General features: G+C 42.1%; 1 protein-coding gene across 4 annotated transcripts in view; it reads right to left on the bottom strand.

Annotated features, from left to right (window-relative positions):
* Nucleotides 1-6,660: 6,660 nt before the first annotated feature.
* TMEM241 (transmembrane protein 241) overlaps nucleotides 6,661-25,562 on the bottom strand; it is a 59,180-nt gene continuing 40,278 nt past the window's right edge. For 2 of the 4 annotated variants that reach the window (XM_065627593.1, XM_065627591.1), the window contains 2 exons: nucleotides 10,615-10,679; nucleotides 6,661-7,338 (listed from right to left, as the gene is read on the bottom strand). In XM_065627593.1, the coding sequence (XP_065483665.1) occupies nucleotides 7,278-7,338; nucleotides 10,615-10,679 (126 nt within the window). In that variant the 3' untranslated portion in view covers nucleotides 6,661-7,277. Of the gene's footprint in view, nucleotides 7,339-10,055; nucleotides 10,112-10,614; nucleotides 10,680-25,562 lie in introns of all 4 variants that reach the window. The other 2 variants (XR_010605723.1, XM_065627592.1) reach the window with 2 other exon arrangements.

Below are 25,562 nucleotides of genomic sequence, written 5' to 3' on the forward strand. Positions count from 1 at the left end.
TTGACTCCTTTAAAACAGACTTCCATGGTTTCAAAGAGGAGTTTGAACCAGAATGGTGCCCTTGCGTCATATTTCCATAAACAAGAAGAGTGAAAAACACAAGAGAGATTTTGAAGGGAAAGGGAACTTATTTTCTAGCTTTTACACCGGTTTCTGTAGCAGGAGGTTAAGGGTTCCTCTGTGAAAATTTTCAGTGGCGCTGCCTTTGCAATTCAGCATTAGCTCTGGTGAACCACACTGCTTTTCTCCAAAGATTTCTGAATCACCATGGGTTTGTTTTATGGGTTTGTTTGTTTGTTTTAACCCAAAAGAAAACACTATAGTTGAGGTTTTTTCCATCTGAGGGGCTGTGGTAAGCAATTTACCCATACAACATGGCTATTCACAAAATGAGCCATTCAATTCGTTGCTCAGCAATTTTAATATTCCACTTTGAATACAGCTGAGCCACATGAAATTCTGTTGTGTAAGGCTCTCCTTGAAAATAGAAATTTATTTTCTTTGGTTACAGCTCATCGAGTCTTGAGGCTACAACCATCTGTGTTAATCTGCACAGTCTATTCTTATTCATCATCAATAATAAGCCCAAGGAGCACCAATGCTGAAGACAGTATGAACAGACAAGTCTAATAAAGAAATAAAAGCTGCCTTGCTGAAATTTTTAGCTTCTGTGTCTATCCTACATCCTAATTCTTTGAATATAACTGGAGACATTAAATGAGAGAAAACAATTAACTTTGCCCTGAAGGAGCATAATGTTTGAAAGAAAGTTCAGCTCTGTTTTCTGAGCAGCCATCACCGGAGTGATTTGCAGATCTGAGTCTTAGGCAGCAGGACAGCAAGAGGCAGGATGAGAAGAACTTGGACGCTGTTTTCTTCTGCCTGCAAAAATTTATCGTGCTGCCTACACTACAGCTATCGGAGTGTTCTCCACGAACTGCTGAAGTTTGCTTCACAAGTAGACGGGGTCATTCAACTGCTGGCAAGCGAGATCCAGGGTAATGCCTGCAGAGTCACACGCAACTTTACCTCTGGCTTGGTCTCCAGTGACACCAAAATGGGGTTGGCATTTCTGTCACTCAGCTTAAATGAAGAAACTCACTGTAAGGGCTGATCACGCTGAGCACCCCTGGCAATATGCTGATGGTCTTTTTGCTGGCATTGGACTGCCTGCAGGGTTGCAGACTGATGGGGATGGAGGGTCTCAATTCAAGATTTTCTGACTGCTCTAACCTGAATGAACTTCATCTGCTAACTTGTCAACTCGTAGAGGTAACTGGTATGGAGGCACAGGGACCCCTCCCCTTAGAAGGCAAAGAACAGACTTACTTATTTCTAATAAGGGAGAGGTGACTGCTTGAGAGAAGTTTTCCATGGCTTGTTTGAAGCCAAAGCTCATTCCTTGATGTCCCGGAAGGCATTCGACAGAGAAACGGCAAAAACCCCCTTCTGGTTCCCATCTCCAGCCAGGGATTAGCCAGAGTGGCTTAGTCTCAGCAGCTTGCAAAGGAAGGTTTGGGAAATATTTGCCTTGCGGCGTTTCCCACCCCAGTCCATGAATGCTTTCTGCTTTCGTGCTGTGACTGCTAATTACTGCAGCCTAGTTCTTACAGTGGGCATTTGCAAATCTCCAAAACGCTTCTGCTCAACAACTATTTCATGCTTGAGCCACAGTCCTCTTAGCAGAAACTTTAACCCTCTTGTTAATCTGTCTGGTGTTAGTGATGCCCATTCTGCAACCAGGCACGGCAAGTGGCATTTCCAGCTCTCCACCTTTCCTTTCCATCTTCGTTGTCTTATGACTTGATGAGCGTAGCTCCAAACTACCATTTCCTCAGTCTGAATATCCCTTTCCTCCAAACAACATCAGTGCCTTCTCCTTATCAGCTGGGGTTGTGCTGGAGGTTTGTTCTATTCAGCCAGCTTGCCTCTGGCAGGCATTAACGTGACCCAGGATTGCAAGGCGCTGGATGCCTGCAGCTCCAGCATCAACAAACCTGTTGGCACAGCAGCTTTCCTCCTCATCATCAAGGGGTACAGAAATTGGAAGCTAAGCATAAACACGGATCAAACTCCTACAGGAAAATGGGCCTTACGTCTGCTTCCCAGGGTGTACTGACCCTCAGGTACTTGGACCAACACAAGTCTTAGGGTAGAGCAACCACCTCTTCCTCAGCTTCATCTGTAGAAGCCCAAGTCTGCCACCCTCTCAAAATGATGTTTGTGAGAAGTCATGAAAGGTGCGGAACTGCTGATAGCAAACAGTAATAAGAAAAGCTCAAGCACTCTTAGCTCCTGACATTACGCACCCTCTCTTACAGTCACGTCTGCAAATGCCGTTAGGGGATTTCATCCTTTGCCAGGCAGTTTTTTGAGAGGATCGCACTCACTTTACGATTCAGAAAACCATGTGTTTGCTTTTCTATGCAGGCGCAAGCTGGCAATTGGGCAAGTTCTGAGCTATATGTTTTTAAATCTTAATGGCAGAGCATGAGACAAAATATTCTAAGTTTGCTCTCAGTGTGGTTTTTGAAGAGATTTTTGTATACCATCAAATCAAGAACTTCACATGCCAGCTGGCTCCTCTCATCTATTCTAGAAGCCGAGACATTTATGAAAAGGTAGAAGAGCACTGACTGCTTTCCATCCCAGACAGTAAGGAAGAGGTACACTCCTGATCAAGAAGAGACAGCACAACTTTTTCACCAGCATCCCTCCAAAAAATAATAGTCAATTTTCTAACAGAAATCAAAGCTTACACAATGTCACTTTCGAAGCATAGTTAAAAAGGGTTAAGCTTCTCAAACAAGGCAATTAATATGGAAACAGTTACACAACCTTCATGAGCTCCTTTAATCCGTTTTTGGGACTAAACAGACATGTATTTGTAATATACCCTAATTTAAAACAAAACAAACCAACCAACCAACCACCCAAACAAACAAACCCCTATGAATAAGCAACTCAATTTTCAGAAGCAAATCTCTTCTGATTTTATTTCCTGGTACGAAACTATTTTGGCCCAAACTTTTTTCAGTCCTGCCCCCAATCTCCTTCCCCTCACCCACACCTTCTCTTCAAACAAAATGAGCCTGTCCCTGTGTCTGTCGTCTGGAACAGGATTAAAGTTTCACACTGAGCCTGTCGCCTGGTTCGCAGTAGCAGATGATCTGTTTGAAAGCTGCTCATTCAGCTTCTGCTCCGGGCAAGGCAAATTTGCTACGGAGTTTTTTTCAACTCACCATCTCCTTTAGCTTACAGGGAAAACGAAGCTGGAGGAAACCTTTCCTCGGCGCTCAGTACAGCTCCCAGCAACTAACTTTTCTGCAATATTTAATAAAAGCATCCTTTTCAAAACATATCCTGTGTTGACATCACATTTCTTGAATTCTTCAGAGCTTCTTGTTTGAGGATGGAAAACAAGAACATAAATATATATACACTCATCCACCAACTCGGACATATGTGTTAAAAAGAGTAATAGTAAATCAGAACTCTATCCCCTACCGAGCTTTTTAATAGGTCTATTGCTTTTTAAAATATAATTTTAAAAGCTTTTCCTATTGCTTCTTGCTAAGATCTCTTGTTCTGCAGATTTTCAGCTTCAGTATTAAACTGGTACCGAAAGCATGGCATAGATTCTCTTCCAACACAAAGCACAACAGCCACTCGGCAATAAGCGACAACAGAATCACTTCAGTGGTGAGCATCGGGTTCATTTAATTCATTTAACAACATTTTCTGCTGGAAGCTATGTCGCAGCCGCCAGATCCACAAGACTGTTTTGAAACAGCATCGCTGCTGCCTGCGTTTTAGTAACTCACTTGTAGTCTATATCCATCAGCTTTAAAATTTCAGTCTTCTTTCCATGGCACTTGGCTTTAAGTAGAGGCTCCTTAGCACTAAGACCAGCCACACACGAGCCTCTGCAGCAGATAATACAAGCCTTGCCACAAACCCATTACTTCAGCGAGAGGGAAAAAAAAGGCATTTGAAAAATAAAAGCGTAAGCAAGACAAGATCAGAAAGGGTTTACATGATTCAGGACCATCTCTGTCTGAGTGGTTTGATCAAAACCAGTAGATAAGAAAACGCCACGATGGGACAGCCTCCAGGGACCTGCTGTCCCTCAGAAACACCAGCACACTCTGATTTCTCCCTCTAGTGCCACGTGGAGACAGTTCAAGAACTGGGGAGCCTTCAGACACTAAATTCCTTAAATGACAGATACTGATAAAACCAGAGGTTCTTCCAGCAGCTGAGATACAGACCTACTGCGTTGCAGTCAGGCAGTAATTAGTGGCATTAATTAGTGCCATTGAAAGTAAAGGAACTCCTCCTTAGAGCTGCGTGTTTCTCACTTTGTATCTTTGACTGACTGGAAAAAAGGACAATTAGATATAAATAATCCACCCTTTGCATGTTTGTTCTCTTAAATTACTGAACATAACTGTTCGCTAGTCTTGCAAGAGCCATCTTCAGCTTGAACTTCTGAGTTTTCCTCCTCATTGTAACAACCCCGAAGTGCATTTTTCACCAGGCACTATCCCACCTTCTGAGGCAGGGCTGAACTAAAGCTCAGGTCTCTGCTTCCTCAGGAACCACCAAGGTTTGCTTTGCCCCATCCCTTCCAGCCACCAGCCTCCACAAGTGGCCAGTCCATGTCTGTCCTCCCCATGTCTCCCCCCTGCCATAATCCCCTCCCTGCCCGGGGCTGTTTGCTGCCAGGGAGCCCAACCCGCGCCTCTCTGCATCTCTTCTCTCCAAAATACCGCTGGCAGGAACGCGTCCCTTCCCAAGAGCTCACCGTTCCCAGGCCAACATCCCCACCCTAGCACTCACCATTGACAAAAGGCACCACTTGTTCCAACATCCAGAAGCCCACCGAAGGGCTCTCTTTCTGCAAACTCTTCCCTCGAGCAGGGCGAGCCCTCCGCCGGCTCGCTGCTGGTAAGGCACGAGCAGCCCTTCGCTCGCAGGCTGCCACGCCAGACCCCAGCTCTGCTGTCACGTCTGCCACCGCCTGAGGAAGAAGGAAGCCAACCCATGCCTTTAGCACCTTGAGACAACTCTGAATATGCAAAACTAGATTTTGAAGGCCATGGAGCTCCCCTTCCACCCTACTCTGAGTCTTTAGCAAGGCTGATGAGCCTCGCGCTGGTCTGCAGGAGTCATCCTCACCTGAAGCAGGTCAGGTCAGGTCAGAGGGTGCCTTTTATTCCCAGCCATGTTTGACAGAGGAGCCCAGCTTCACTGCCAACTCTGCTTCCTCGATTTGCTTATGTGGCAACCAATTTAGACTTTACTTACATCAAGCAGAGTCTTAGAAGTGCAAGCACATTGCACTAAGGCACAAAAATGAAAGCAGAAGCAAACCGCTCAGTGTTGTTTAAATGCATGACATTAAATAAAAAGGTAGTGGTCTTACTACACAGGGAGATGCTAATTCAGCAGCTGCAGAGACTGAATTCCCCCAGAGCCAGCACACTGCAGCCATTACTCCCAGCAATGTCTGATTTTCCAGCCTGGAAGGCCATGACGGTCCGTGGCTGGCTGTGCCTTGGCTCACTGGGTGTGAGGACAGGCTCAAGCGCCCGTGCCATGTGGCTCATGTTGGTTTCAGGACCAGTGCTCAAGTTCGAGCACATGTTTTTTCATGCTTGTGCCTCTCGCTGCCTTTCTTCCCAAACCTGAGTTTTACCACCTGGCAAGAAAATGGCTCACTCCAAACTCAAGCCAGAGCGTGACCCAGCATACATGGGCAACATGCCAGTATAAAAAGACACCTTGCGATCAGTTGGGATAAGCTTAGGTACAATACAGGTCAGAGTACTTCTCTGAATTATCTTTTTTTAAATGAAAGCATTTTTTTTCTGAAAACCAATGAAAATTTACTTAAAACTCTCCAGTGATAGAAATTGACTGCCATCTTTTGTAAAACATACCTTCTTCGTTAAGCTAAGGTGTTTTATTTGAAGTTTAAACGTAGCTATACTTTAAAACCCATCTGGTGGAATTTGTGAGGTTGATGCAGATACGCCTCTGCTAACTGTAGCCTTCTAAAAGCCACATGTCTTGCCTAGACTAGTCACCCGGGTTCCATCGAGAGAGAGGAGCACTTCCAGAAGGTCTTTCAGTCATATTAACACGGCAGTCTTTTCAAGAAGAATCATCTCTGTGAGGGCATCTCTCTCCTTCCATTGACTATGAAGGAAACTTTGTCAACTTAGATTAAGGGATTACTCTTTAGAAATCTAATGTCATATGAGAGAAGTCCCTCTACTCGTTGAAGATTTGTTACCAAGCTCCTTTTACCATGTAGACCTTCCCCACAATATTATCAACTCATCATTTAATATTACTTTCACATAGATTGGTTTCCCAGGCACTAATGTATCCAGACTAATTTCTAACAGCCATTAAGCAACCAGAAATGAAACTATTTTAAGAACTCTTGACATGAATTGCCTTACACTCTTCATGACATTCAGTCAAAGTTCATAATCTTTGTTGCCTCTTGCAATAATTTAAGAGACAAACCACTGCTGAGAACATTATGTGTCCCTCCACCCCTCCAGCTGACAAAAATTTGTGGAGCTCAAGAGAAATCTCAGAAAACGGGAGAGGAAAAAAATACACACAGAGCAACCACTACAGATATTGAGATTTATTGCTGATTTCCCCATTCTGCAAAGCTGTCATACCGCCGCAGTTCCAGAAGTGGATTATCTCCAGACACCCCATGGCCTCAGTCACTGTGTCAGTTCAGACGACGTGACTAGAGACCTGTGTGCAGCAGCTTGCTGCTTATGGAACAGTTGGAGACAAAATCCATCCCTCCTGATCCTGAATTCATGGCAGGATCTGGGCTCTGACGCTGTTTGGTACAACCTGCTGTCAGCTTCCAACCAAAGAAACAGGCGCATCCAGTTGGGAATGCTGCTTTTCCTGAGTTCCATTCCCTGTGCGAGAAGCTGCTCCTGAGAGGTTCTCACACAGAGCCACCAGCATGAGACACAACAGTTTTTCCTTTACCACATCAATCAGAAATAGATTGTCTTCTGCTTTGAGGCAAAGGCTCCTAACCATCCTGCCAACTATGCTGCTCTCTTACCAGCACTATTAATAGCATAGTTTTTCTTTCTCAATAGAAAAACAATAGGTCTCTTTCCTTGTGTTTGGTTGCACTTCTTCATTCCTGCTGCCGCATTTTATTCATGATGGGGTCTCTAGGCTGCAAGTCAGCTCCTTCCCAGCTGGTGAGATCCGGTTCCTCTTTATGTGCCTGTCCTTTCAGTGTAAACAAGCAAAGCTTCTCCAACTCCACTGATCACAAGGCTGTAAACAAAGTATACCACACATTTAGCATCAGGCAAGTCCCCCTACTTGATACAATGCCAAACAGCACAACATTAAGAGAAAGGTATTGTTTTGTCTAAACACATCTAAACCTAGAGACAGTAACCCAGTGATTTTTTCATTCGCCTTGCTAAGAAAGGGCTGAAACCAGAAATGTCTTCTTTAACTGATCTCACCAGAAACTACTCTTTCTATATTTTAGAGTTGGTGGTATTCACATGAGAATACACCGACAGCAATCTAGATAGAGAAGGTTGCACCTGGGTAAAAGAACAGCTGCACACCCATACACTAGCAAGAACAGGAAAGGAAGGCAGGAAAGTTTGAACTTCATTAGGTTAATAATTCCCCCTTGCAATTTCTGTTTGTATTGTGTTCTCTCCTGAAGTGATGAAGAGATGTAAAGCCTAGGTTTTGGGGACTGAGGAAACTGGGAAAAAGAATTTTGCTCAGGGGAGATCCCACTGGTAGTAGCGAGGTGGGTAGAATTCCCATGTTTGCTTCTCTTTGTGAGGAAACTGGTGAAAGAACCTGCCCCAGCCAAAACAGCACTAATGCTTCTCTCCACGATTCAGGCTAGAAGCAGGGCTCCAAATCAGGATGAATGGTTTTACAAACAAAAGCCATTCACTGAAATAAGCTGTCAACGCACTCAACCCGTGCAACAGCTAATAATCCCCAAATCTCCTCTGCTATCTATCCTAATTGACGGGAATATGGTAGGATACCAACTCGTCTCCCCTTTTATAACAGTGCAAAGCTGAGTGTACAGACTTTTCATCTTAGCCTCATGGTTTAGTGAGTTTATGAAACAGGAAAGCTCCTTAAAGAACAAACTTCTGTTAAGTCCATTTGTAAGAGGGCGCTTTCTTTTTTTTCTTGGAAAAAAAAACCCAAAACCAACATGTAAAGCTGAAGGCTCTCTGGTCTTTAACAGCATTACATTCGCTTAAATCTTAGCTTTGGTGAGCTGTTTTAAAAATCACATAACTGCCCTTGTTCCTGAGAGGATCAAACATTGTATAACAACAGTACAATATCTTACAATTACACAGTAATCAGCCCTGGAAAGTAGGTACTACAGACAGTCTGTAGAGAGTCCACTGTGGAGACAGAATACCTTTGGGTGTGGAATTACCAATGAGGAGCAAAGGGCTGCGAGAACTGCAGGCTTTTCAAAAAGATCTAAAACATGAGAGTCTGCCTGCCTGTAATCACTAACAACCTCTGAGCACTTTTCTCTGGAGAAGGTTAACCCCCATGTCTTGCATGGATTTCAGCTCCAGTTATAAACATCCCCTCTGCATTAATTCCTTCAGAAGCTAAGGTTGGATACTATATTCTTCTTTATCCTAAGGAAAAAACCCCACTGAATATAGGAAAAACAAAACCTAACTGACTCTTAGAATTTACTATTTTTTTTATAAATTTCTGTAAACACATTGTTTTCTACAACATTTTAAATGAAGGCTTTAAAAAAGAAGCCTATCTCTGCTGTGGCATTCTGAAAATTAGACTGGCAATTCTGTACAAAAATTAGTAAACTGTACAGCCCTGTTCCGTAAAAAGGTAACTGTATCTAAACTGTTCTTTAATAAACCTCAGGTATCCACGTGCCCATACTCACCAGATTACTAGGCCAATAGAAATCATCATTATAACTTCAAGATGAGCCAAAGCAAAAACCTTTGCTAAACGTCAAGCCTTGATTTACCTTAATTTTACCATGTGGCAAATCCTCCAGCTTCTGTTTATTGTGGGGTGACAGCTAACTGCATTTGCCCATCACTCAGAAATTAACATATGATATTGTCCATAACAACACTGGAGCAACATTAAAAAATTCGGTGATTAATGATCTCATGAGTTATTTGCAGCTGCTATCATCTAACTATTTCCAGAGCTTTGCTGGTAGCCAAGGCACTGCTGATGCACAAGCAATAACAGAACTCAAAATAACTGACTAACTAACTAACTAAATAAATAAAATGGTTATGTTTTTGAATTATGACTCTCAAAGTGCAACAGTGGCCCAAGGGCTAAAGCGAAGTTTCTTGTAAAGATACATATGTGTTCATCATTTATATTACTTCCAGTGCGTATGGGGCGTGTAGTATGTGTGCAACTACACAGGTCTATGTTCTCACATTAACAAAGGTATACATGATTTTTTAGTATACATGTCAGTGAATACATACATATTATAAAAGCCTACCTCTAGGACGCACATGATAGACCTGCACAAACACATGTAAAACATGGTGAGGAACGGCAAGTTAATGGTCTGCACTAGGAGTGCATTGATATTAGTTCAGCCTCTTACACACATAGGCTACATAAATGCATTGCAAGAGCTAAAAAAATTTACACATTACTTATTTTAGTATTTGAGATTACATGCGCCTAACATACATACGAGGACGCATATTCACACATGTGTATATGAGGCTAGTTTAAACTGAGATTCTCCTTCCTGTAACTTCACACCCAAAAAAAGAATATGCTAATTCCATTTCCTGCATAGCTAATATTTTAGGATGACAATCAAACTGTGAGGGGAAAAAAGCAAGCAGATTTTCATTTCCGACAACAAATCTGTCCTCAGAGATACATGCCCAACCTCATATCTAGTTGTTATTTGCATAGTAGAAACATTCAGGAGTGTCAGTCATGGGCTGGAATTCCCTTTCACTTACCAAAACTATAGTCTTTGACCAAAGAAGTTTGCACGCCAATCCTTTCTTATTGCTATCTGAAAAATTCAGGTTAAGGCGATTCATAACGTGTAGCCATACATTACAAAATACAGCTTTGGAAAAAGTTTATTATCATTGTTTTTTCATTGTATGCATTCACAGTACACACTGTGTTAGGGCAACTTGAATGTACCCTATTGGTTAAAAAGATGCTGTCACCAAACCATGATGCCTGTGTTTTATTTCCAATTCCGCCACTACTTTATAGCATGACTTTGAATGGGTCATTTATTTGCCTATTGCTTCCATTTGTCAAGCTGTAAAACATGCTGAGTGAATTGTGGTGAGGCCTGATGTCCAAAATGTCTGTGTTCTCCCACAGAGGCAGAAGAAATGCTCTGTATTGCTGAACTGCATCCATCATTGCACACCTGGTTCTCCTTACATGCAAAATATTACTGGTGCTAATAGAAGGTGACATTTAGAAAGTATTTCCACATGAAGCACTGTGTGGAAATTCATTTTTACTGTTAAGAAAAAAGCTCACGTAGGCACTTACCAAGAAATTGTTAGTACATTGGCAGTCATGACAAAGAAGAACGGTGATAAGCTAGCAGTGATAACCTGTAAAATTGAAAGAAAAAAAAAAAAAACAACCCTGTGATCTTGTGATATCACGAATGAAAAATGAAATACTTTTGCTGAAGTAATGTGCAGTCGCTTTTTTTTTCTTTTTTTTTTTTCTTTGTTGTCTGTCTTAACCATTACATTTAGTACCTAAAACAGATTGTCAGTGGACAGGAGAAACTCAACGATATTGCTAAACATGGAGCTTCTACTCCAGCCCAATCTCCCTCCCCTATGTAAGTGGGAGACAGCAGGAAGTAGAATCTGAGAATCATAGAATTGTTTAGATTGGAAAAGACCTTTAAGATCATTGAGTCTATCCATTAACCTTGTACTGCCAAGTCCACCTCTAAACCATGTCCCTAAGCACCACATCTTTTAAACACCTCCAGGGATGGTGACTCCACCACTTCCCTGGGCAGCCTGTTCCAATGCCTGACAACCCTTTCCGTGAAGACGTTTTTCCAAATACTCATTTTAAACCTCCCCTAGTGCAACTTGAGGCCATTTCCTCTTGTCCTATCGTTTGTTACTTGGGAGAAGAGACAGACACTCACGTTAACCCTTCAGATCAATCCATAAAGCAGAAGAAATCCCAATAGGCAGGGATACAAGAGCTGCACAGCCAGCTTGGGGCAGGAACCTGCCTGTGGGGTATTGCTGGAAAAGCACATGCAAAAGATGCTGCTCGTTAGGCTGGAAAGAACGGGGAAAATAGTACGATGGTTATGTGTCACAGTTCAGTTTTGACTCCTACAGAACCTGGACAGGGAACCAGAGCAGAAGGTCCCTTATCACACATCCCAGCTGCCCTGGCCTGGAAACCTCCTGGCTTTTATTTGCCCACAGCAGGCTGGGACAGCATTTAGATCCCAGGCTCGAAAACGCTCATATTTCTGAGAAGAATGAGAGCTTGAAACGTGTTTGTGGGTGCAGAAAAGCCAAAGAAAAGGAATAGGTTACAGCATAAAGAAAAACAATGCAACTTCAGTGGGTTTATATCACAAATACCATTACACCGAGGTGTTCTGGGCAGAGAAGCTGTGGGCAAACAACTTTATATTTTCACAGTACTGACCCTAAAACCAGCAAGTTCCTGACATACAATGGTTTGTAACAGCTCCCTGCCTCAACAGCTACGGAGCTACCACATCTGCATCCTGTGCGCAGTTTGGGACATTTTGTTGCCAGATGGATAATGTAAAATGGAAAGAGTTCAGAGAGCAGTGACAGAGCCATTAGATGGAGGGATTGATTTTCAGTCAACAGTTAGGATAAGCAATGCCTGTGGGAAAGGAAGACTTGGTAGTGATTTACAAATACTTGGGAAACACAAACACTGAGGAATGAGAGGCGCTATTTAGGATAATACAAAATTGCCCAAGGAAAAAGATGAAATTAAGAAACAAAACATTTAAACAATTATCAGCTAAGATTTCCTAATCATTGTTTGTCTAGTTGACTCCCAGGGGTGACAGCAGAAACTTCATTCGTTAATCTATTACTCGTTAAAACACTACTACATGTGCAGTAGGGAAGCAAATGCCATTTTAGAGTAGACTCTGTGCACCAGAGCTTGCATCAACCATTTGTTAGTCAACACCCACCACATTTGTTAGGGCTGCATTTTAAAAGGCAGGGTTCTGAATCTGCCTGGAGTGTGATCAGTGCAGGATCATGAGCAGCAGCGGATGAAAAAGAGCTGGTTGTCCCCCACTTCTCCAGCCCCGCTGTAACTGAGTTAGCTGGAGCAGGGACAATAATGTAAAGCCAGCAGTGAGACGGCGCAGTGGCAGCAAGCACCACACGGGAGTGGTGGTGCTTGATGGGGACTACACAGTGAGCGTCTCCTCTGGCCTGTTGGGGGTTGTTCTGTAATTTAGGGAGACTGAGGCATTCAGATGTTTTTTTAACTCCTAGACATTACCAGAAATCACGCCCTCACTGTTCTGCATTTGCCTATAGCAGAGGCACCTTGCAGAGGGAAAGAGGCAGGAGATGGACTTCATCCAGGAAGGATGCCATGAAAATGCAGATCCACTCCATTCCTGCACAGCAATTGAATTGCTGGTATCCACACAACCACAGACAGGCTTCCTGATACAAACTATTAATCCATCTGACTTAAGTATTTGCACACTGCCTACCAGAGCAATGAAAAACATGGTTAATACTGTAAAGCCCAAAGCTAACAGAAAAAGTGAGCTCTCACTCCAGGGGAAAATCAAAGGTATATATCAGCTCTACCCCTATAGCCTCGGATGTATACATACAAGCAAACATATCACTACATAGATGCACCCAAAAGAGACTGAGAGAGGAGAAGGAAAAGTCACAAATTGAAAGTTATTCTTCAAAACTCAAGAAGATGATATTGCAACTTTCCACATTCAGGTCACACCTTGGCCTGTCTCACAGTCGTTCGCAGCCAGAGAGAGCTCACACCTACTGTAAACAGTGGAAGTTAACCACTCAGGAGCTGAATCTTTCAGGCACTTCACCCCAATACAGCTCCTAAGCTAAGCTGGATATCTGTCAGTTCAAATGCATCACTCTAAAATACATCCACGTCTTGCTCCAGCAGGCGGGATTCTCCCCTCACACACCTTGCAGCAGCTGTGCTGACCTACAAGGAACTATTTCTCTTTTACATCAGCGTGAATATTGTAGAATCAACTGCATTAAGGTTATCTTAGGCTAATACTAACTTATTACATAAAGACACAATATTCATTACCGAGCATGTAAACAGGAACTAATGAAGGATAGCAGCTGTGGTATCTACAGAGCATTCTTTTCTTTAAGCTGTCCTCCTGAAAGAAACTGAAGTGCTGTATTTGAGAAGTGACACAAGTTAAAGTTGTGTCACCCACTCCCTTGTAAAGTCCCGTTTATCAGAAAATTGAGAAGAGGCCAACAGCAGAGAAACAGGCATTTAAGAATTCTCCCAAAACAGGCCTTATCAAAAACAATACACCATTCTACTGCGACCATCCTAAACCTCTGCAAAAATGCAGGCTGTAGCCTTTTGGGCTACTCCAGCAGAACACTGTTGTATTTTTGAAAAATTATGTAAGAGTCTCTCAGTGCCAAAGAGAACTAAAATGTGGGTTGGAAGAGCACATGAAGTAAGCGTGTGAAAGAAAAAACAAAACAAAACAAAAACAAAGCAAAAGGAAAACACATTGCTAAAACATCCAGCTTTGATTATATATCTAAAAGAGGAGCACATTTAAAAATAGAAAACAAGTTTTCAGGGAAGCTAACCATATTATTTATTCCAGGGGAAGAATCTTAAGTCTAAGGACATAGTTCAGAAGGTAATTTTCCTTCAAGTACATTTCAGCATTTTCCAAAGTGTTTTAAGTGCCTATTTCGTTTTAAAAAAACCCCACCTACATGGATGTTCTGAATGTCCTTAAAAAAAAAAAAAAAGAAAACAAAAAAACCAAACGAACAAAAAAAACCCATCAAAAAACCACAAAACCATAACATGCTAAGTGCAGTAATCTCTTTCTTTACTTCAAAGGTCACCGTTCAGATGCTTTAGGAAAAGGAATGAGCTTGCAAGACGAAAGATAGCAAGTAAAAGGACAAACTAAAGTTAATGATTTCTAAACATATTTTGGTGCTGAATCTTTGAAACTAGGAGGTGGAAAGGAAAATTTTAATTAGCTATAACCAGCATATTTTGAACAAAGGTCCCCAAGATTTTGACATACAGTCACTAATTCTACCAAATGATACAGACTGGATGGTTTAACCTCAGCAATTTTAGAAACAGGAATAGCTCTATGGAGTCTGCCTACTTACTTGCTTAAAGGAACTGTGACCAGGCAGTACTGCAAAAGCTGTTCTTAAAAACATTCATGCCGTGAACATTTCTACACAATTCTGACAAAGCTTTCAGCGACTAGGAAAAATAATCCAAGTGTAGCATCATTCAACAAAACATCTCCATGTGAGCTGAAATCGTTCCTGAGAAGTAATTTCAAACCCTTCTTTGCACAATAAAAAAAAGAAAAAATATTGTTTCTTAAAATAAATAACTCTAAATTTCACATGTCACTCCATTGTACTGTGGAAACAAGATCCATTTAAAGGAACATTTTATTAACACCCATTTGCCTTGATCTCAACTATTTCTATAGTTCAAATCACTGAATTATTTACAAGTAATTTTATAAATGAACAAAAATCCTGGCATTTCAGAATGTGCTTGTTATCTCAGTCAAAACCAGTTCTAGCTCTTTACAATGTGTATCAACACTGAAGGAAATATCCTTGCGATAGATACTTACTTGAGATGAGGTCTCTGTGTAAGAGGAGAACGGGCTGATCTCCTCCACTGCTGGAGGACACAACTTGCAGAAATTCATCGGCCCAGCGAACTTACCATAGATGAAATGGCTTATACGGTAATGCAGATAGCCTGCATGAGCTAGGACTGCAGATCCCATCAAGAAGAAGAAGAAGATTAGAGCAGCATCAGCTCAAGCACTGGGAGAATGCTTCACGACTGCCGGAACAAAGATTTGGCCTGAATAGTTAGATAATGAAACAGAACAGATGGGACTTCTTTACATTGCTGCTCTAGGACAAGGAACAAACAAGCACCAGGAGAGAAAATAGAGGCCAACCCAGCCCTGTGGCTTGATTGTGCCACAGAGAAGGGTCTTAGAATAGCATAGAAAGAATCACAGAATGTCCCGAGTTGGAAGGGACCCACAAGGGTCATCGAGTCCAACTCCTGTCCCTGCATATGACAACCTCACAGTTCACACCATGTGTCTGAGGGCGTTGTCCAGTCTCTTCTTGAACACTGTCAGGCTTGGGGCTGTGACACCTCCCTGGGGAGCCTGTTCCAGTGTCCACCACCCTCTGGGGGAAGAACCTTTTTCTCATGTCCAACCTAAACCTCCCCTGGCACATCTTCCTGCCATTCCCTCAGGTTCTGTCATTGGTCGCCAGAGAAAAGAGATCCGCGCCTGCCCCTCCTCCTCCCCTTGTGAGGAAGCTGCAGACCATGATGAGGTCTCCCTTCAGTCTCCTCCAAGCTTCTCCAAGCTCCTCCAGCAGCCCTTCTACAAGTTTGCACCAGAAGTGGGGTTAGACCCACCTAGAAAGGGTGGGACAGCAGAGAAATACAGACTCCTTTGCCACCTTACAACCCAGTCCCTAAAGAGGGAAACAAAGCTCGTGAGATGCCTGCTCCAGTTTCTGAATAAGAGCAACATATTTCGAGGAGATTCAGTGACAGGAAAGACCTATTGTAAACATTGAAACAGAAACGGATGAGGCTGAACTCATTATACCTAATGACTGCAGATATCCAAGAGCTCTAGGGTTTGTGCATTAGAGGAACCATGGCCATAACTCGTCAGAAGTTGGTGAGGCATGAACTACGGTGAAGCTTTAAGGAAAGATCACAAGGAATCAAGTAGGAGGAAAGAAATTGCTGTTTCCTCAGTGGTGAAATGTCTGTCTGAAAGTCTGAGCTTCGGGTACTGGTACACCACAGCCTGGCAAAGCAGGGGGACGTGGGCCTCCAGAGAATTAACCCACAAGACGTGGGACAATTAGAGGTTTCAAACTCTTTCTTGGTTAGGAGAGATTCCCAGATTCAGTTCCCCACAAAAAAAAAAAGGGTGAAAACCTCAGGAATTCTCACCATTCTGGGAATCAAAGACAGGCCCAGATGCCATGTAACACCCCACACGCTGCCTACATTGTCATTTACATTTAACAACATGCTCTGAAGAACGCAGTGCCCAACTTCAGGATCCAAAGAGAAGAACGGAGTCAATTCCTCAGGTCCAGAGTTTGCTTTTTTTCAAGCTGAATTACCGGCAAAAGAACAACGACGGTATGGGTGAAATGCTAGGTAATGGACTAAGATTCACCAAGCATGAATATCCTAATATATGGAAGAACCTGTTGCACAGTAGGGACAAATCCAGCACATAAAATCACCCTTGCACAGCCAAAAGGAGGCATAGGAAAGAACGTGCTCTCGTACATCTGCATTTGTAAATTTGCTTTAGTGATTCATGAGCAGAGGGAGGCACTACTACCACTAGACTTAAAGAATTCCAAAGGAACTTTGACAGACCACGACACAACTCACAACGTGAATGATCCCCTCCTTTCTCCTAATCACATTATGGGCAGACAGGAAAAAATGTTCAGAAGGGAAAGCCAAATCTATTTCCTAAAAGTTCTTTCTAAAAAATTAGAAATAAATTTAGAAATTAATTTAGAACTGGAAAATAATTTAGTTTTATAGATAATGAAATAGAAAATAAAGACTGCCTGGAGTATTCTTTGCTGGATGACCTTGAGTACAGGCAAGATCACTGCTGAGCCAGTTTCTCTATTAGAGCTATTTGTTGACCACATAACATCAGAAAATTCTGGTAAGTCTGACATGTGGCTTGAAGACAGGAGATGGCAATGGCATCCTAAAGGTTCCTGGTCCTTGACAAAGCAGAAACTTGGATCCTGGGAGATACAGAAATGGGGAACTTGGCATTCTTTGCTGCCTTGCCTTCTCCACCGACCAGCTGTGGTTATCCCATAGCCTCTACGGTGTCAATTCTCAATCAGTTCAAACCAGCCAGCACTGACTAAATAAATGTGTCATTCTTGACCAAGCTATCATTGCTCCCTTCCATCTCTGACTTTCCATCACTTTAGAGAAAGATTTTCAAGCTGCAAGAGCTGGCTGTAGATTTTAAATATCTAACACTTCTGAGGTGTTCAGGAACACGTTGTCTACATAGTCAAGAACATGGATGAGGACATTTTCAAAATTTAGATTCTGATTTAATCTTCCTATCTGGAATGGAAAGATATGGGAGATTCAGTCCAGACATGACCGTGATTTGTTAATATTACAACTATGCTGGTACATACTATATAAAAAGTATGTTTCCTCTGATTCACTGTAAAACTGCTAGAAAGTTAAATGTCATAGTTCTTGCTGTAAGTGAACACAGAATACTTTACAAAGTTTTCCTTAGTTTGTGTACACAGAGCCAATCCTTGTAACCTCACTTCCTCAAAGTGCCAAAACTTTTGTCCTTACAAGAATGCGTATTTTTTCCAAAGACAGTATTTTGAAATGGCTCATCAAGTTCACTCACTGTTCAAAATAAATTATTCTATTTATCATCAGGTCATCTTCTCAAAACATAAGGAAAAAGCTTCTGATGTACATAACCTTTGTTTTCATTCTACTGGTGGAATTAAAGCAATGTCAAGCTTTTTATAGACATAATATTTGTTTTCTCCCTCTTCTGCATGTTTTAACCAGCTGCTAAGATAATAATCAAATATCACCAGGGCAATGGATCACTGTTAGTGCCACTCAAAACAGTTACATCAAGATAATCCAGTACTACCAGAAATTACAGCTGGCAATCATCAGTAACAACATATACTCTTCTGTTTCTTGAGGGAGGGCCACTGAAATAATTTCCCAGATTTCAGAGTTACGTCTCTTTTGTATACATGTCTACTTGAGAATAAGCATATGTACATATGTGCACACAAAATGTTATGTCAGGTATGAAGATCTAGCAAAAATGAAACAAAAATCTTCAGAACAGGAAAAAAGGGCATTGATTCTTTAAATGCAATCTTCTGTATTCATTAATTCACAAGAATTTACTAAGCTATTAACACCATTCCTCCTTGTTTACATACATTTTTCATCCCAGTTGGACTACAAGCCATTGCTATCCAGCTCTCCTCCACTGTGCTACATCCAAAGTTAAGGGAACCAAACACTGCCAGATGGGTAACTTCTCTGGACCTCAGCAAGAATATTTTGATTCAGATGGATCCAGAAGATACAGAAACAGAAGAATAAGGCATTAACTGGGACAGCCAAATACATGGAAGGAACACCAAGGGACCTGGATCTCTCCTGTCTAAACCCTGACTAAAGCGGCCCAGCACATACTGACAAGCCTTTCTGAAAAAGCCCAAACTTGAGAGGAGATCTTCATAGACCAGGTGCTGACTGTTTCACAAACTGCAGAAAGTCAGCAATGAACAACGAGAGGCATTAACGACCACCAATAAGCTCACCAGTTGTGGACAGATGGCTGGTACAGGCACTGGACACCTGCCGTAAGTGGGCAGCAAAAATCTCTGCTGAAGATGACAAAGACGGGAACATTCTTCCTCGCAAGAAAGAGGATTAGAACTGAAGTCAAATACAACCAGCCTGCTTGTGAATGGGACAGGGGAAAACAATCAAATACAAAGAAAACATGGAGAAAAAATGAATATACTATTTTTCTCCCATAGTCGTCAGTCAAAATAGAGCAGTATTAACAGCTGCAGATACTGTGCACAGAAGATCTTCCCAGTCCTGCACAGTACCCGAATGAATACAGCCTGCAGAACCAGACCAAAATCAAACAAGCATTAACTGTTTAATTGCAGGTCAGCTTTAGGGGAATCTACCACAGAAATAAAAGCTTACCTGGAAGCTTTCGAATATATTGTCTATTGCAATGAGAAGGTTTTCCATGCAGTTTAGATAATTTCTAGAAGCTTGAAGGCTCCTTGTAAACCATCTTTAAAGTGACATAGCCAATCTTTTTTTAAAAGACATACAGCAAAATGGGGCAAAATTCCTCTGACCAACTCTTCTGTAAAGCCTCCTTCCTATAGATATTGATTCAGGTGTATTAATCAACACATCAAAATGACCTGTGAGAGTTTTCAACTTTGTTCTGTGAGAGCCTGTTGTTACCAATCCAAAGGCAAGACAAAATATGCTGCTTAACCTAATGGCTTCAGCTGATAATACAGCCCCCTGAAGGAGCAGTACTAATAAATCCACCGACAAGGAAGGATTTAAAGCAAAGACACAGCTTTTCCCAAGGAGAAGTAATGAAGCTTTAGCCTTGAACCACCAAAATAATGGCTCTTTCCAAAGGAAAAATCAATGCCATGAACCTGCCTGAGAAGCCGAGTAGCCCAAACAAGGGAAAGAAACAATCTTAAGTGAAATATATTGGAAAACAGGGGAAAACCAAACAGGTCTTGCTCTCAGTTCTGCTCATTAAAGCCAACTTGAGCCCAGCTACTGCATTATCCTCACAGCCTGAGCAAAGTGCAGACATGCCCTAAGGGGTTTTTATTCCCCGACAGACATAACTGGAGACTGTCAGTCTATGAATTCAGCAGACAGTGCAATGGGTTTGTGCATTACAGCATATTTAGGTGCACATTGCTCACAGGTGGACTCTGCTCAGCTCTCCTGAAGGAAGAAAAGCTTTCAACCCTCCCTGACACACACTCTTGACCAAGAGGTGCACAGGCCTTAAAGGATGTGACTTAAAGGATGGCCTGGTGATGCTGGCACCATAGCAACGGTGGCACCATGGCAACGGTGATAGAGTCAGTGACTTCATCATCCACACAGCTTTGATCCAGCCACACAGAAGTTTTACCGGCTGCTGTAAATTTCTTTGAGATCCTCTATTTCATATTTGCCTAAATGCCTGCACAGATGTCCAGCCACTCTAAAGCACATTTTTTCTCAAAGGAGGTTTGGTCACTCTCTTCTGTCCTTTCCTTGTATTTTATTTTTCTTTATTTTGTTGAGCATTATTAAAACAATAATGGTAAATTCCAGGGGTTCTTTAAGAATGCAATTAGTTCCATGTATTGTGACTCAAAAGCAGCCAGTGCTTAAAAATGCCCTGGCAGTCAAATGCCTAAGCAAAATGATAAAACGTAGTTCTAGTGTAAATGAATCTATCTGGTTTTCATAGCAGTTAATTTCTGATCCATCTTAAAATCAGCTACGTGTCGCATTTAAAACATAAAACATGAAAAAAGAGGGTGAAGGTGGATCAAATAACAAACACAATGAGCAACCTGCTCTCTAAAATGTTTTTGGAACAGAAGCAGTATAAATGCTCACCTCCAGCAAAATAGCCAGATATTTTTAAGGTGGGTTTTTTCACCTTACTGATACACAAAACAATAATCTCTGTATCACAGAGGAACATTCCTATATACCAGCTTTTCAATTGCTACAAGAAATTTAATTTCTTAATTATCCCTAGTATGCATTTAGAGGGCAGATAATCCTCTGCATTTCTATGCCTAGATACCCATATGCAGTTCCAGTATTTAGGGAATTAGGTATCCCTCCTCTGCTTTCCATCACATTTATGAAGATTTTTCTCGGTGCTGTTTTTCATATGTTCTTTTCATTTCCAGGATGCAATGACTAATACAAGCAAGATACTGATCCTGCGAGTGCAAGATTGAAGCAATAGGTGGTTGTATCAGCTCCCTTGAAGTCATTCAGCATCCTGTTTTATCAGATTAACATATTGTCAAGGATTATTGTATAATCCTTTCTGATTAATATGCCGCAGTAACCATTTTTTAACCCTGAGCATCATGTGAATGCCAAAAAAATTGCTGAATTGTCGCCTAACTTCTTAATTCTTTTATTCCTCATACGACAAAGGTGGCCAAGCTATTGTTCTTGCACCGTATGCATCTCATTAGCAGTTTGGCCACAGGAGAAAATGAGCCATCAGCGGATACTGTGGTTACTGGGTCATGCTGGAACCCAGCTGTATGCCCAGCCCCATCCTACAACGCAGAAAAGCCCATCTGCCTCTTGCCTCTGAATCACTGCTAGGGAACCCTCTGCCTTCACCTCCTTAAGCTGCGTGGCACCTTAAAGCTCTCAGCCATACAAAGATTTAATGTGTAGCTAAAGGATAGCCTTTCTGACTGATTCTGGGCAATACCTTAATTTCCTCATTTCTGCACTGTCTCTTTCTTTTTTTTAAACCTCACAAGGGCGGCCACAGAGAAAGATACAGCAGTTATTTTATGTTGCAGAGACATTTTCCAGTAGTTAAGTACAGAAAGTAAAGAAGGGTATGTGGGTTACTGAGTGTAATTAATAGAATTTTTGAAAGCAATTCTCTTATGAGAGACAGGATATCATGGTCATATTTACAATGATCAGACATGAACAAGACAAGACTTTTTCTTTTCAGAAAGGCCTACATCTATCAATGTATAAACACATACCTATAAATGCATTCATATATAAACACTTACTATATATAGCATAGAAATATATAAACATACACCACTGATAAGAGTAAACAATTACAAGAACATTATAACTCATTTTCCTTTCCTACAAAAAGTGAAACATATCCTGAGACTTTTAAAGAAAAACAAAACTCTTTGCCCTTTGTAAAATACTAGATTGGCTTGAAAATTATGGTAGCTATTTCTTTTTGCACATCAAGTAGCTACTCCACCCTACCTTCACTCAAACACAAACATCAGACTTGCTATCATCATAAAGAGAAAGGCAAAGCAAGAAGCATTTGCCCTCCACTACTGGAGATAATGGCCAGAACATACATTTCCCCTTCCTGTGACTAATGAGATAGCTGGGGAAGTGCCACCAATCTTCAGCCTGTAAAGTGCAGAGTGGTTATAGTACAGAACTCAGTTTTAACAGTGCCTCTGTTCATATGGAAGTATTGCTCTTAATCCAGATGCTGTCATTACTCTCAGTGTTCTGGTTCTGTATCAGGCAGCTGAAGGGAAAACCCTGTGCAGTTCACGGCCGTTCTCCCCGAAGCATGCTCTGCTGATGTGGAAACACTATCAATCACAATTCCAACAGGTGGGTGTGCAGGCACCAGACTGACAGCATCTGTTCGGGTCAGTTCTGCAAATGAGGGGCACGATCCATGCAGCTGAAGCTTTGTCAAGCAAGGACAACAAAAGACATTTAATGAGAAATATGAGAAGGCTTCTTTCAGTGAAATAAGTTTAATTTTATTTGACTTTGCCAATAAGTGCTTTGTCCATCCTTGCTGTTATAAGATTGACTGTTGATACATGTATATTTGACCAAAAGCTGAAAAATACTAGTATTTCCAGGTTATACCCAACTTAAGCCCCATCACCTCCTGTTTCCTGCAAATGCTGCATAAATTATAACGCTTCACTGTACTTTTCTTCCGCTGTTTCAGCCTGTAGGAGTATCTTTTCCTTATATGCTGCCCCATTACTGCAAAGGCCTTAAACTGCTCCTACCATTTAGTCTCTTCCCTGATACCTCTGAGCTCATAAGCTGGCAGGGCAATGTGATTTACCATCTTGTCCTTATTTCATGAATTATTAAATATTTGTGTAATGGAGTAAGCATTGCAACAGCAACAACAACAGCAGTGAAGTGTTCTACCTATTAGGGTCACAGACACCAACCGGAGTGGACCAAGGGTTTGTTTAATCAAGTATTGGCTGATGGCAGAGAATTGAGGAGAATTTATGATCCTCCCCTAATGCAGCAAGTCTGCAGTCAATGTGCACATCAGAGAAAAGGAAGGATTTGCATCTTGACCTTAGTTGATACAAGACTTGCACACCGTGGCACACAGTATATTAATCTTTCCATTTCTGTCCTAGAAAGATTTCTATATAATGTCTGCTTCTGCTGAAATTACTAGTGACTCAGTCACTGAAACCTTTTGAACAGATCTGAACCTGTAAGGAATACACACCTCTTTTTACTTTTACTCAGTCAATTGTCTCAGCATTATCTTCTGTTCGATACCCTGAATTTTACTGGTCAGTAATATGGTATACTGTGTTAAAGAATTATTTTTTCTGATTTGAAAAGTATTGCTTCTCAGAGTTGGGGAGCAGCCAGCTGTTCTAACGCTCTGCTGCTGTAAAATACACTTAATCTTATGTTAAGCTCAGCAAGAGCTAGCCTTTTGGCATCCCACATCACTCTTCACCTCACCTAACCCTGATGAGATCGTGAAACAGAGATTACCACGAAGAGACAGAGAAGGCTGATAACCGAGATAAGAGGACGATGCTTTTCATTGTCACACTTAAGCCGCAAATTTAACAGGCAAACTGACAGTTTGTTACATATATCTGGCACAAAAGGAATTGGCTCTTTGGGAAGGACTGAGCTCAGCATCTGCTTATGTCTGTCTTCCTCGCAAGTGTTAGATGCCAGCGGGTGGGCCAGCAGCCAGATCTGGCAGGAACTGTTACTATAACTGCCCTGCAGTATCAGGACCTCTGCCCAAAAGCGGGAGAGGAGGCAATTCCAAAGTCCTCACAGTTGGACCATGACCTTCCATAGCAGTGTCTCAGTGCTGGCTCAGCTGGCATCCAGGCGAAAAAAGAAAAGCTGGTTCCAGCAGGCAGAATGTAAAGTTCCTGGCAGCTGGGGTCCATGAAGAAAAGGAGAATTGATCTGAGTTTCCTTAGAGGCATAATCTATTTGCACAGTGGTGGAAGACAATATTTTTAAGAATAGACTGCTTAGTGGCTGTGATAATTCTTCAGCATTTAGCCACTTTATGACCACCATTTCATAATTCTTACCAAAGTCCAAATTAACCAGGCTGATACTTTCAACCCCTGTCAGTTTATTCTCTTTTAAAGTTCAAGAGAACACAGCTCTAGGGATCACAACTTCTGAAAGAGAACTTCAACAGTGTAGAGACAGCGGCAAAAAAATAGGGCCAAAGGCAGATGTGTTACAGGCTACATCAATGTGTTTCCATGCATCACAAAAACTGAACGTCTTTTCAAAAGTCACCTGGACACTCAGGCCAAAGCCAAGTGCTTAGGCAGTGCCCTATACCAGATAATACCTTCACAAAGCACACCAGAAGACTCACAGCAGAAACTATCCCCTGAGCAATATGGGAATCATAGAATCATTTCAGTTGGAAGAAACCCTCAGGCTCATCGAGTCCAACCATAACCTAAGGCTAACACTAAACCATGTCCCTAAGAACCTCGTCTAAACGCCTTTTAAACACCTCCAGGGATGGTGACTCCACCACTTCCCTGGGCAGCCTGTTCCAATGCCTGACAACTCTTTCCATGAAGAATTTTTTCCTAATATCCAGTCTAAACCTCCCCTGGTGCAACTTGAGGCCATTTGCTCTCGTCCTATCACTTGCTACTTGGGACAAGAGACCAGCCCCCTCCATGCTACAACCTCCTTTCAGGCAGTTTGCAGACAGCGATCAGGTCTCCCCTCAGCCTCCTTTGCTCCAGGCTGAACAGCCCCAGCTCCCTCAGCCGCTCCTCATCAGACTTGTGCTCCAGACCCCTCACCAGCTTCATCACCCTCCTCTGCACTCTTTCTAGTACCTCAACGTTCTTCTTATGATGAGGGGCCCGAAACTGAACGAACTTTCTTTTCCACACAGGTATCAGGGTAGGTGACCACCCACCCAGCTGTCTGCTCTGAAGGCACCTCCACGGCTGGCTCAAATGACCCAGATGGGGACTGGCCCGTTGTGCCAAGACTGATTATATCTGGAATACCTTGCTGTAGAGGGGGTGCTGGGCAGGATGCTGAACACATTCTCAGCGACTGCTCTTTCCATGCTGGATTGCCCGAAGGTCTCAGGATGAACACTGCAGATTCAGGCCATTGCCCCTTCAAGACCTGTGCATTTTTTGAGTGCCTCTTCAAAGCTCTTCCTGCCTCCAGTATCACTGCTATAAGAGGACAGATCCTACGCACGCTGCTTTACTCATACACGGAAAGCACAAATGTTGCTGGAAGGGTTTGAGGATATTATCAGAACCAGTGAGGACACCTAGCTCAAGGGGAATGTTTTAGTGAAAAGCAATATAATGCATTTTTCCATTGTTAAAATCCATAGGCATATGTGAAGCGCTTATGTTCCTTGTCAACATCATCAGATGTAAAACATTTTTCTCTCATGACTAACTTGGAACTCTTTGGAGGATATCACTAGTATCAAAAATAGCATAGGAAACTTCAGGATGTGTGATCAAGTATTTTTAAAAAATCTGTTA

This window comes from Caloenas nicobarica, chromosome 2, assembly GCF_036013445.1.
Source record: "Caloenas nicobarica isolate bCalNic1 chromosome 2, bCalNic1.hap1, whole genome shotgun sequence".
Taxonomy (NCBI): domain Eukaryota; kingdom Metazoa; phylum Chordata; class Aves; order Columbiformes; family Columbidae; genus Caloenas; species Caloenas nicobarica.